This window comes from Tachyglossus aculeatus, chromosome 8 (assembly GCF_015852505.1).
Source record: "Tachyglossus aculeatus isolate mTacAcu1 chromosome 8, mTacAcu1.pri, whole genome shotgun sequence".
In the NCBI taxonomy this organism is placed as follows: Eukaryota; Metazoa; Chordata; class Mammalia; order Monotremata; family Tachyglossidae; genus Tachyglossus; species Tachyglossus aculeatus.
Genome location: NC_052073.1, coordinates 2,483,291 through 2,496,701, shown reverse-complemented (window position 1 = coordinate 2,496,701; position 13,411 = coordinate 2,483,291). Strand labels below are relative to the sequence as shown.

The 13,411-nt window shown below is 52.8% G+C and overlaps 1 protein-coding gene across 1 annotated transcript in view; it reads right to left on the bottom strand.

Annotated features, from left to right (window-relative positions):
• Nucleotides 1–13,411, bottom strand: part of IQGAP1 (IQ motif containing GTPase activating protein 1) — a 143,168-nt gene that overhangs the window by 52,320 nt on the left and 77,437 nt on the right. Inside the window, exons 7-13 of the mRNA XM_038749914.1 lie at nucleotides 10,343–10,456; nucleotides 9,082–9,260; nucleotides 8,697–8,781; nucleotides 6,142–6,305; nucleotides 3,577–3,661; nucleotides 2,217–2,380; nucleotides 1,490–1,650 (exon numbers count right to left, since the gene is read on the bottom strand). Coding sequence (XP_038605842.1) covers nucleotides 1,490–1,650; nucleotides 2,217–2,380; nucleotides 3,577–3,661; nucleotides 6,142–6,305; nucleotides 8,697–8,781; nucleotides 9,082–9,260; nucleotides 10,343–10,456 — 952 coding nt within the window. The remainder of the gene's footprint in view (nucleotides 1–1,489; nucleotides 1,651–2,216; nucleotides 2,381–3,576; nucleotides 3,662–6,141; nucleotides 6,306–8,696; nucleotides 8,782–9,081; nucleotides 9,261–10,342; nucleotides 10,457–13,411) is intronic.

The following is a 13,411-nucleotide window of genomic DNA, read 5'->3' as shown; positions in this document are numbered from 1 at the left end:
CGAGAATCACCCTCCGGGGCCCAGGGGCTGCTGACGCGGCGATGACTGATCCTGCCGCAGGGACCCGGGACTTGGGACTGGACCACAGGACGCCCAGGAGGCTGCGGGCGCCAGTGTGGGAGACGCCCCCTCATCCCTGGCGGAGCGGGAGGGCACCCAACGAAAGCAGTGTGGCCTGGTGGGCCCGGGAGTCAGGAGGATCTGGGTTCAAACCCCGGCTCCGCCACTTCTCTGGCCTTGGGCAAGTCAATTCACTTCTCTGGGCCTCATTTCCCTCATCTGTACAATGGGGATGAAGACTGTGAGCCCCACGTGGGACAACCTGATCACCTTGTATGCCCCCAGCGCTTAGAACAGTGCTTGGTACATAGTAAGCGCTTAACAAATGCCATTATTTTATTTATGTGGGACAACGTGTGTATGTAAGAGCATATGCATGTAAATTTGGGCATGTGTGAGTATTTGTAATAATAATAATGGCATTTATTATCCTAGCTTGGGGCAGGGAGGAGGGGTGGGGGTCGGTTCAGTCTTTAGTTGGACTCTGGATACAGCATGCGGTCCCAACCCCATTAGCTTGCCTCAGTTCCCTCATCTGAAAAATGCGGATGAAGACTGTGAGCCCCATGTGGGACAACCTGATCACCTTGTATCTACCCCAGTGCTTAGAATAGTGCTTGGCACATAGTAAGCACTTAACAAATACCAACATTATTATTATTATTAAGCTTAGAACAGTGCCTAGCACACATTACGCGCTTAACAAATACCATAATGATTACTAGCAGGGGAAGAAGGGATGGGGGAGGAGGGAAACTGCTCTGTCTGTTACTGCCAACACCGAGGAGGAGGAGAGTGGGAGGAAGGGGAGGAAGAGGAGAGCGGTACTTGTACATATTTACTATTCTATTTATTTTGTTAATGATGCGCATCTAGCTTTATTTCTATATATTCTGATGACTTGACACCTGTCCACATGTTTTATTTTGTTGTCCGTCTCCCCCTTCTAGACTGTGAGCCCATTGTCGGGTAGGGACCGTCTCTATACGTTGCTGACTTGTACTTCCCATGCACTTAGGAGTGCTCTGCAAACTGTACGCACTCAATAAATACGATCAAATGAATGAATGAATGAACGAATGAATGTCTTCCCATCTAGACTGTGAGCTCATTGTGGGCAGGAATGTGTCTATTGTTATACTGTACTCTCCCATGTGCTCTGCAAACTGTACGCACTCAATAAATACGATCAAATGAATGAATGAATGAATGAATGAATGTCTTCCCATCTAGACTGTGAGCTCATTGTGGGCAGGAATGTGTCTGTTGTTATACTGTACTCTCCCACGCGCTCTGCACACAGTAAGCGCTCAATAAATACGACTGAATGAGTGAACGAACGTCGGCATCAGGGGCCGGGAGGGAAGGCGGGGCTCCGGAGAATGGGGACTAGAGGGACGGGATGGGGCCGATCCCCCACGGGACCCACCTCTGGCTGTTCTCTTCCTCGATGCTGGTAAGGCCGGTGACCGGGCTGCTCAGCTGCTTCCAGACGGTGTTCCCGTCTCCAGACTCCAGGGCCCGGTTGATGAGGGCCACCGACGACAGCATCTCCACGGCCACGGAGAGCTCGGGGTGGTTGAGGTTGTGCTGCGCACACAGGGGACGGGCGGGCAGTGAGGAGCGAGGGGCGCCCGCCACCCGGCCCGCCCGGGCACAGGGGGAGACGACGGGGGCGGAGGAAAGGGCGGGTGGCGGGAATCTCACGTCTCCTTTCAGGCCCAGCTCTCGCTGCAGCTTGGGAATTTGGGAGAGGGGAAGCGGCCCAGCCTGAGGAAGGCCGGGAGGGTGGCGGAAGGGGCTGGAGGAGCGATCTAAGTTGGCAACTATCCCAGAGGAGCAGCGCGGCTCAGTGGAAAGAGCCACGGGCTCTTGGGCAAGTCGCTTCACTTCTCTGGGCCTCAGTGGCCTCATCCGGAAAATGGGGATGAGGACTGTGAGCCCCCCGTGGGACAACCTGAGCACCCTGTAACCTCCCCAGTGCTTTGCACACAGCTTAGTAAATGCTACCGTTATTATCCCTCAGCCCGCAGAGGGAGGGGCGACCGCCCGCCCCAACTGCCTCCGCTCCTCCTCCAGAGCCCCTGCTTTGGACGGCCGGACTGGCCCCGGGGGCCCCCGGACCCCGAGGCGGGACGGGGAGCGGGCTTCCTCACCTCTGGGCTCTGCTGCTGCAGGGTGACCAGCTCCTTCTGGTAGAGGTCGGCGGCAAACAGATACACCTGCGGCAGCTGGGCCTCGGGGTTCATCAGCTCCGCCACCGTGTCCTGGGCCACGCCCTGGCAGATGGCGGCGTTGATCCTGGTGACCGCAGCCAGCCCTGGGGACGTGAAGGGGTTTGGTCTCTTGGAGGATGGACCCTCGCACCCACAACAGACACCTAAGGCGCCGGGCCCGTCTCTATGTGTTGCCAGCTTGTGCTTCCCAAGCGCTTAGTCCAGTGCTCCACACACAGTAAGCGCTCAATAGCCAACTTGTGCTTCCCAAGCGCTTAGTGCAGTGCTCCGCACACAGTAAGCGCTCAATAAATACGACTGAATGAATGACTCCCCACAGCACATATGGATCTATCTGTAGGTATCTGCAATTGATTGTTTTATCTATTTGTATTAATGTCGGTCTCCCCCTCTAGACCGTGAGCTCGTTGTTGGGTAGGGACCGTCTCTAGATGTTGCCAACTTGTGCTTCCCAAGCGCTTAGTCCAGTGCTCCGCACACAGTAAGCGCTCAATAAATACAACTGAATGAATGACTCCCCACAGCACATGTGGATCTATCTGTAGATATCTGTAATTGATTGTCTTATCTGTTTGTATTAATGTCTGTCTCCCCCTCAAGACCGTGAGCTCGTTGTTGGGCAGGGACCGTCTCTAGATGTTGCCAACTTGTGCTTCCCAAGCGCTTAGTGCAGTGCTCCGCACACAGTAAGCGCTCAATAAATACGACTGAATGAATGACTCCCCACAGCACATATGGATCTATCTGTAGATATCTGTAATTTAGTGTTTTATCTATTTGTATTAATGTCTGTCTCCCCCTCTAGACCGTGAGCTCGTTGTTGGGCAGGGACCGTCTCTATATGTTGCCAACTTGTGCTTCCCAAGCGCTTAGTCCAGTGCTCTCCTCACAGTAAGCGCTCAACAAATACGATTGAATGAATGACTATTATTATTATTACTCTTCCACCCGACCTCCCACAGCACCTGTGTATCTGTTTGTACATATTAATTACTCTATTTATTTATTCATTTTACTTGTACATATTTATTCTATTTATTTTATTTTGTGAATATGTTTTGTTGCGTTGTCTGTCTCCCCCTTCTAGACTGTGAGCCCGCTGTTGGGTAGGGACCGTCTCTCTATGTTGCCAACTTCCCCAGCGCTTAGTCCAGTGCTCTGCGCACAGAAAGAGCTCAATAAATACGATTGAGTGACTGAATGAATGAATCTCCCCTCCTGGGCCTTCCCCAGTTCCCAGACCTCCTTCCGGTCACCCCGATTTGTCCTGGCTTCTTACTTCGCTGGTATTGCTGCGCGTCGCCGTTGGCCGCGTCCACTCCGGCCTGCAGCTCCTCTTTCTGCAGCGGTCCCGTCAGGCCGGCCTGGACAAAGCAAAACACCCTCGTGGTCACCCCGGCCCTCACCCGCGGCAGGAAACTCGGGGACCCGGGGACCGGCCGCCGGGACCCCCGCGGCCCCAGCTGTTGCCGTGCTGCCACTAGAGTAGAATCAATCAATCAATCAATCGTATTTATTGAGCGCTTACTGTGTGCAGAGCACTGGACTAAGCGCTTGGGAAGTCCAAGTTGGCAACGTATAGAGACGGTCCCTACCCAACAGTGGGCTCACAGTCTAAAAGGAGGTAGAAGCTAGAGTCTAGAAGGTAGAGTCTAGAAGCTCCTTGTGAGTAGAGGACGTGACTCGGGTTGGTTTGATTTTCCCAAGCACTTAGCGTGCCCCACGGCGGGTGTGTGATGAACGCCAGGACTACTGATGCCTGTCCTCGACCCCCACCAGACTGTAAGCCCTTTATGGGCAAGGACTGTCTCTCTTTATTGCTGCATTGTACTTTCCAAGCGTCTAGCACAGTGCTCTGCACACAGTAAGCGCTCAATAAATCATCATCAATCGTATTTATTGAGCGCTTACTGTGTGCAGAGCACTGGACTAAGCGCTTGGGAAGTCCAAGTTGGTAACATCTAGAGACGGTCCCTACCCGACAACGTGTTCACAGTCTTAAAGGGGGAGAGATACGACTGAATGAACGAATGAAATGGGCAGGGGGCCTGGTTGGACTGAAGCGAGGATGACGACCTAGAGACTACTATACAGAAAATAAATATTTTCGAAAAGGCCTCCTTGACTGGGCAATTCGTTGAGCCCCTGAGGTGCGGGGGCTCTGCCTTCTGGCCAGCATTAGACGGGGATTTACAGGGCCTTGGCCAGGCTGGATGTGAGACCGTGGCTCAGTGGAAAGAGCCCGGGCTTTGGAGTCAGAGGTCATGGGTTCAAATCCCGGAGCTGCCAATTGTCCGCTGTGTAACTTGGAGCAAGTCACTTCACTTCTCTGGGCCTCAGTTCCCTCATCTGGAAAATGGGGATTAAGACTGTGAGCCCCCCGGGGGACAACCTGATCACCTTATAGCCTCCCCAGCGCTTAGAACAGTGCCACTGTTTCTAGACTGCGAGCCCACTGTTGGGTAGGGACCGTCTCCATATGTTGCCAACTTGTACTTCCCAAGCGCTTAGTACAGTGCTCTGCACACAGTAAGCGCTCAATAAATACGATTGATTGATGAGAACAGTGCTTTGCACAGAGTAAGCGCTTAAGAAATGCTATCATTATAATAATAATCATCATCATTATTATTATTATTATTATGCTCGTATCAACTGCATAAAGTTCCGCTCAGGGCCACGGACCGCCGGTGGAGGGACATCTCTTAGCATTTCCGGGTGTTCTCCTAAAGCTTATTTAAGGTCATCAGGCATCTCTCCGATGACCAGCCCACTGTTGGGTAGGGAACATCTCTATACGTTGCCAACTTGTACTTCTCAAGCGCTTAGTACAGTGCTCTGCACACAGTAAGCGCTCAATAAATATGACTGATTGATTGACTGATTGACCAGGGAACTGAAAGGGTGTAGTTTTGAGGTGCCGATTCCAGAACGAAGCAGCAAAAGTTTCCGAAGGAACAACAGCAGCCCGGATCTTCCCCGGATCCCTCTGCCCACAGCGGCGCGAGGGTCCCGGAAGCGGATTGGGTGGTGCCCACCGCCCCCCAAACCTGACACAGAGAGCTTCTCCCACCCTCCTCGTGTCGGAGGGACACGGGCAACCCGCGTCCAGTCTTCACCTGTTGCCATATGTTGCCAACTTGTACTTCCCAAGCGCTTAGTCCAGTGCCCTGCACACAGTAAGCGCTCAATCAATACGACTTATTGACCAGGGAACTGAAAGGGTGTGGTTTTGAGGCGCCGATTCCAGAACGAAGCAGCAAAAGTTTCCGAAGGAACAACAGCAGCCCGGATCTTCCCCGGACCACTCTGCCCACAGCGGCGCGAGGGTCCCGGAAGCGGATTGGGTGGTGCCCACCGCCCCCCAAACCCGACACAGAGCGCTTCTCCCACCCTCCTCGTGTTGGGGGGACACGGGCAACCCGCGTCCAGTCTTCACCTGTTGCCATACGTTGCCAACTTGTACTTCCCAAGCGCTTAGTCCAGTGCTCTGCACACAGTAAGCGCTCAATCAATACGACTGATTGACCAGGGAACTGAAAGGGTGTGGTTTTGAGGTGCCGATTCCAGAACGAAGCAGCAAAAGTTTCCGAAGGAACGACAGCAGCCCGGATCTTCCCCGGATCCCTCTGCCCGCAGCGGCGCGAGGGTCCCGGAAGCGGATTCGGTGGTGCCCAAACCCGAACCAGAGCGCTTCTCCCACCCTCCTCATGTCGGGGGGACACGGGCAACCCGCGTCCAGACTTCACCTATTGCCATATGTCATATGCCCTATCCCAAGAGCTTAGTCCAGTGCTCTGCACACAGTAAGCGCTCAATAAATACCACGGATTGATCGATTCACCTGCTTCTTCTGCTGCTTCTGGCTCAGGAGCTGCTTGAAGTACCAGTCGCGGTTTTCCCTCAGGAGCCCTCGCAGGCCCAGGGCCGGCGACTGCAGGGCCTCAAACAGGGCCAGCGGGTCTCCCCGTTCCAGGGCCAGGTTGATCTTGGATAGGGAGGAATGCGCTGTGGGAAGGAGGGTGAGTGAGGACAGGAGAAGCAACGGGAACAGGGAAGCAGCGTGGATCGGGGGAAAGCTCCACCAACTGTCAGCTGTGTGACTTTGGGCAAGTCACTTAACTTCTCTGTGCCTCAGTTACCTCATCTGGAAAATGGGATGAAGACTGTGAGCCCCACGTGGGACAACCTGATCGCCTTGTATCCCCCCGGCGCTTAGAACAGTGCTTTGCGCATAGTAAGCGCTTAACAAATACCATCAAATAAAAAAAAAAAAGCGCCCAGGCTTTGGAGTTCGAGATCAGGAGTTCAAATCCCAGCTCCGCCAACTGTCAGCTGGGTGACTTCACTTCTCTGGGCCTCAGTGACCTTTTCTGGAAAATGGGGATGAAAACTGTGAGCCCCCTCCCGTGGGACAACCTGATCACCTTGTAACCTCCCCAGCGCTTAGAACAGTGCTCTGCACATAGTAAGCGCTTAATAAATGCCATCATTATTATTATTATTAGGAGGAGGCCTCGTCTCCACAGCTCTCCTGCCCCCGACTTCTGGCTCATGTCCTCCCCCTTTGTAACCAATCAAACCAGCAAGGCTATCCGGTAAGCGCTTAAGACGGGTTGCAACTCCCCCTCCACCTTTTCAAGTCTTCCCCAAACAATTTCTAATAATAATAATAATAATAATAATAATAACAATAATGGCATTTTTAAGCGCTTACTATGTGCAAAGCGCTGTCCTAAGCGCTGGGGAGGTAACAAGGTGATCAGGTTGTCCCACAGGGGGCTCACAGTCTTAATTCCCATTTTACAGATGAGGGAACTGAGGCCCAGAGAAGTTAAGTGACTTGCCCAAAGTCACACAGCTGATAACTGGCAGAGCCGGGATTTGAACCCATGACCTCTGACTCCAAAGCCCGGGCTCTTTCCACTGAGCCACGCTGCTTCTCACTGTTATTATTATGGTACTGTTAATAATGATGGCATTTGTTAAGCACTTACTATGTGCGAAGCACTGTTCTAAGCGCTGGGCAATCAGGTGGCCCCACGTGGGGCTCACAGTCTTAATCCCCATTTTACAGATGTGGTAACTAAGGCTCAGAGAATAATAATAATAATGTTGGCATTTCTTAAGCACTTACGATGTGCAAAGCACTGTTCTAAGCGCTGGGAGGGTACAAAGTGATCAGGTTGTCCCACGTGGGGCTCACAGTCTTAATCCCCATTTTACAGATGTGGTCACTGAGGCTCAGAGAAGTGAAGTGACTCGCCCAAGGTCACACGGCAGACACGTGGCGGAGCCGGGATTAGAACCCATGACCTCTGACTCCCAACCCCGGCTCTTTCCACTGAGCCACGCTGTTCAGCATCTACTATGTATCAGGCAATGTACTAAGCACTGGGGCTCACAGTCTGACCGCCCAGATGCTCCCCCATCCGCGCTTTTTTTTTTTTTAGCACTAAGAGCTCACATCCCTCCCCACTATAGACATTAACCACTAATGTCTAAACCCCCTTTCAGACTGTGAGCCCACTGTTGGGTAGGGACTGTCTCTATATGTTGCCAATTTGTACTTCCCAAGCGCTTAGTCCAGTGCTCTGCACACAGTAAGCGCTCAATAAATACGATTGATGATGATGATAAATAGCCTGGGAGTCGGAGGACCTGGGCTCGAACTACTTGTCTGCTCTAATCTAGTCTATTCTTACAGTCTCGCATCCTCTGATAAAAATAATAATGATGGCATTTATTAAGCGCTTACTATATGCAGAGCACTGTTCTAAGCGCTGTGGGGGGGGGGGGAGTACAAGGTGATCAAATTGTCCCACGTGGGGCTCACAGTCTTCATCCCCATTTTAATCAATCAATCAATCAATCAATCGTATTTATTGAGCGCTTACTTTGTGCAGAGCATTGTACTAAGCGCTTGGGAAGTCCAAGCTGGCAACATAGAGAGACAGTCCCTACCCAACAGTGGGCTCACAGTCTAAAAGGGGGAGACGGAGGACAAAACCAAACATACTAACAAAAGACCCCACACCCCAGACCCTGAGCACACTCTGCACACAGTAAGCGCTCAATAAATACGATTGATTGATTCTCTGTGCCTCAGTTCCCTCATCTGTCAAATGAGGATGAAGACTGTGAGCCCCTTGTGACGCAACCTGATCACCTTGTAACCTCCCCGGCGCTTAGAACAGTGCTTTGCACACAGTAAGCGCTTAGTAAATGCCATTATTATCATTATTAAGCGCTTAATAAATGCCATCGTTATTACTAATAAATACCACTTAAAAAAGCACACCTAAAAAAAACCTAAATTAAACAAAAACCAAAGGAGCCTCCTCCACTCTGGCCCTACAAGCCCGTTGCTCGTCCGGCCCAGGGAGGGGATGGGCTCACCGTTCACTTTGTTGACGTTGCCCTGGATCTCAGCCTGCGTCAGCAGCTCTTCGTACACGTCCCTCTCCCTCTCGGGGTTCTCCGTCTGGGGAAAACAAGGCAGGGGCACGGCTTGCCGACTGGGGAAACCAAGGCAGGGTCACGGCTCGCCGGGAACCGGAGGGCTCGAGGCGGCCACCGCCTTGGGGTTGAATGTCTGACACGTGCCCGGGTGTCAAAGGATTTCACGGGGCCCCTCCTCTGCCAGCTCCCTTCTTGAGGGGCCTAGGGCAGATCCACCCTGAATCCACTCTCACCGGGCGGGAAGAGCCACAGGAGCCAAGGGGGTCCGGACCCCCGGCGCCCAAATGGGAGGAGGCCTGCAGGAAGGCCGTCCGCTCCTTACTCTGTTCTTCGCATTCGTCATCTTGTTGTGTTTGGCCTGGTACAGCGTGTCCTGGTACGTGGAGGCCAGGGGCTCTTCAAGGTTGACCAGCATGGCATTGGGGTTTCTCAGGGCCGCGAAGGTGTCCGCGGGAACTCTGCGGTCGATGGCTTCGTTGATGGCGATCACGGCCGCGTGCACTGGGAAAGGCCGGCACGGGATGTGGCGTTTAGAGATGGGATGGAAGGGCATGGGGCCGGAGTCGCTCCAGAGGAGGAAGCCATGGTTCCCGCTTCCGGGGAGGTGGAGCCCCAGGGCGGGAGCCGGCCTCCTCGGGGAATCTCCCCAAGGAGGTCCGAGGGCTCAATGGAAACGGGGAGACACCCCCGGCCACCCCGGATGAAGAACGAAGGGGAGTGAGGCGGGAATGGAGGCTTACACCGGCTGATTCAGTTGTTGCCAACTTGTACTTCCCAAGCGCTTAGTACAGTGCTCTGCACACAGTAAGCGCTCAGTAAATACGATTGACTGATTGATTCAGTGGGAGAATTTCAGGGACAGAACTGGTGGTTGGCGGGGGGAGGAAACGGACAGACTGGGGAGGAGGGGAGCCCCTTCTAGACCAACGTAGTCTACGTTTAGACTGTGAGCCCACTGTTGGGTAGGGACTGTCTCTATATGTTGCCAACTTGTACTTCCCAAGCGCTTAGTACAGTGCTCTGCACACAGTAGGCGCTCAAATACGATTGATTGATTGATTCAGTGGGAGAATTTCAGGGACAGAACTGGTGGTTGGCAGGGGGAGGAAACAGACAGACTGGGGAGGAGGGGACCAACGTAGTCCACGACTGCCCGGTGCCAGAATCCTTTTCCGACCACCACCATTTCCGGTTACTCGGATCCAGCTAGAAATCTCCCCCTGATTTCTCCCAGCCTGGGGCCCACAGAATGTAGGCCCATCTTGGGGTCTAAATTTCCCTCAGGGGACCGCGGCCCACCTCCGCACCTTCCTCCACGGGAAAGAATCGCCCATCTCCCATGATGGCCAGGGAGAACATTTCTCTTTCTCTCCCCCACGGTGGCGAGGGACCCTGCCCAGGGACTCCACGATAAAAGAAGCAATAGACAAGGCCCAGGGCCCCGGGACTCTCTCTCCCCTTCCTCCTTCCTTCCCTTCCTCCCCCACCACTGCCGGACAGGGCCCGATGGCTCAGTCCCCGGCGGCCCCAGGTCCTCAAAATGAACCGACTGAACGCGGGGGCGCGAGCCCCTCCATCCTCACATGCGGCTTCGTCCACCGAGAGCTCGTTGGCCAGGATGCCCCCGATCTTGCTGAAGGCTGGCATCTGGATCCCGTACTTCTCCAACTCGCTCCTCATGTTGCTGATTTCTTCCTCTGCAAGGGAGGACGCGAGAGCCAGTCAGGACCCGCCTGGGCCGACTCTGGAAGAAGCAGCCCCAGAGCCCCGGTCCCTCCCACCTCACGGGAGCCAGTCAGTCTTCCAACAACTTATAGCCTTTTTCCACGGCCTGCCTGGCCTCGGGGAAAACGGGAATTTGAGGGCCATGGTTGACGGAGGGAGAGTCCACCCGGGGCACGAGTGGGGTCTATCTGAGCCGAAGGACTGAATGATGCCAGAACATGGACGCCCCAGTCACCCACATCAGGCTTCTGATGGGGCAGACTGAGCCCCTTCCTTCCTCTCCCCCTCGTCCCCCTCTCCATCCCCCCATCTTACCTCCTTCCCTTCCCCACAGCACCTGTATATATGTATATATGGTTGTACATATTTATTACTCTATTTATTTATTTATTTATTTATTTTACTTGTACATTTCTATCCTATTTATTTTATTCTGTTGGTATGTTTGGTTCTGTTCTCTGTCTCCCCCTTTTAGACTGTGAGCCCACTGTTGGGTAGGGACTGTCTCTATGTGTTGCCAATTTGTACTTCCCAAGCGCTTAGTCCAGTGCTCTGCACATAGTAAGCGCTCAAGAAATATGATTGATTGATTGATTGATTGATGGGGCTGACTGATGATTCAGTCAGCTTCTTGAGGGCAGGGATGATGCCTACCAACTCTATCGTATCGTCCTCTCCCAAGCGCCTAGTACAGTGCTCTGCACCTAGTGAGCGCTCAGTAGATACCAATAATTGATTGTCGGCGTGTCAAATACATTGGGACAGAGACATATATTTGCTGGGACCCTTTTTTACCCACTTCTCTGTGACTTCTTCTTTAATGGCAGTAGTCCCAAGCATTTGCTGACCTCTGTCTCCCCCGTCTAGACTGTGAGCCCACTGTTGGGTTGGTACCGTCTCTATATGTTGCCACCTTGGACTTCCCAAGCGCTTAGTCCAGTGCTCTGCACACAGTAAGCGCTCAATAAATACGACTGATGATGATGATCCGTTGCCAACCTGGACTTCCCAAGCGCTTAGTCCAGTGCTCTGCACACAGAAGCACTCAACAAATACGACTGAATGAATGAATGAACGGGAGCTTTCTTCTTTTTGCAATGGGACAATAAGAAAGGAGGAAGGCAGGCCAAGCACAAAATGTGAGTCTGTGACTCTCTCCAGACCACGGGTCTCTCCGGAAACGCTTTTTTGTTTTCGGGGCAGTTTTCACCCATTTCAATTAAGTCGGCCTCAGTTGGGTTTTTCCTGACATCGGTGTTGGATTTGGACGGCGTAAGCCGATCAGAAATGGACCGTTTAAGGAAACGCGACTCTCTACCCACAGAAGCCGCATTATAGGGATGTCTGTCCGATGAGCAGGGCGGGCTCAGTAAGCGGAGTCTGTAACGGAAGGGTGACGGTGCCTGGGCCTTCAAGGACAAGCCCCGCCGCCGCCGCCTCCTCCCACGGCCCCCCGTACCGGCCGTGAGAGCCGACAGAAGGGACAGAGATTGGGAAAAGGCCACTTGTGACTGCCACCATCAAAGCCAGGCGGACAGATGGAGTTGGGGGAAAGGAAGGTCTCCCCGCCGTCCCCCAAGCCCGCGGTTCTCCTTAACTGGGCCAGGCCTCTGACCTCTCCCTCTCTCTCTCTCTCAGAGAGTCCACCCCTTCCACCCTCCATCCCCGCAGGGCAGTGGGGCAGGGGAAAGGGGTGGAATGAGCCCACTGTTGGGTAGGGACCGTCTCTGGATGTTGCCAACTTGTACTTCCCAAGCGCTTAGTAAGCACACAGTAAGCGCTCAATAAATACGATTGAATGAATGAACGAATGGAGAGGGAAAAGGGGGACAGAAGGGAGGAAAGGAGAGGGAGGAGGGCAAGAGTGTGTTATGTTATGTTCCCAAGCGCTTAGTCCAGTGCTCTGCACACAGTAAGCGCTCAATAAATACAATTGAATGAATGAATGGAGAGGGAAAAGGGGGACAGAAGGGAGGAAAGGAGAGGGAGGAGGGCAAGAGTGTGTTATGTTATGTTCCCAAGCACTTAGTCCAGTGCTCTGCACACAGTAAGCTCTCAATAAATACGATTGAATGAATGAATGGAGAGGGAAAAGGGGGACAGAAGGGAGGAAAGGAGAGGGAGGAGGGCAAGAGTGTGTTATGTTTCCAAGCACTTAGTCCAGTGCTCTGCACACAGTAAGCGCTCAATAAATACGATTGAATGAATGAATGGAGAGGGAAAAAGGGGACAGAAGGGAGGAAAGGAGAGGGAGGAGGGCAAGAGTGTGTTATGTTATGTTCCCAAGCGCTTAGTACAGTGCTCTGCACACAGTAAGCTCTCAATAAATACGATTGAATGAATGAATGGAGAGGGAAAAGGGGGACAGAAGGGAGGAAAGGAGAGGGAGGAGGGAAAGAGTGTGTTATGTTCCCAAAGGGGGACAGAAGGGAGGAAAGGAGAGGGAGGAGGGAAAGAGTGTGTTATGTTATGTTCCCAAGCGCTTAGTCCAGTGCTCTGCACACAGTAAGCGCTCAATAAATACAATTGAATGAGTGAATGGAGAGGGAAAAGGGGGACAGAAGGGAGGAAAGGAGAGGGAGGAGGGCAAGAGTGTGTTATGTTTCCAAGCACTTAGTCCAGTGCTCTGCACACAGTAAGCTCTCAATAAATACGATTGAATGAATGAATGGAGAGGGAAAAGGGGGACAGAAGGGAGGAAAGGAGAGGGAGGAGGGCAAGAGTGTGTTATGTTATGTTCCCAAGTGCTTAGTACAGTGCTCTGCACACAGTAAGCGCTCAATAAATACGATTGAATGAATGAATGGAGAGGGAAAAGGGGGACAGAAGGGAGGAAAGGAGAGGGAGGAGGGCAAGAGTGTGTTATGTTATGTTCCCAAGTGCTTAGTACAGTGCTCTGCACACAGTAAGCTCTCAATAAATACAAT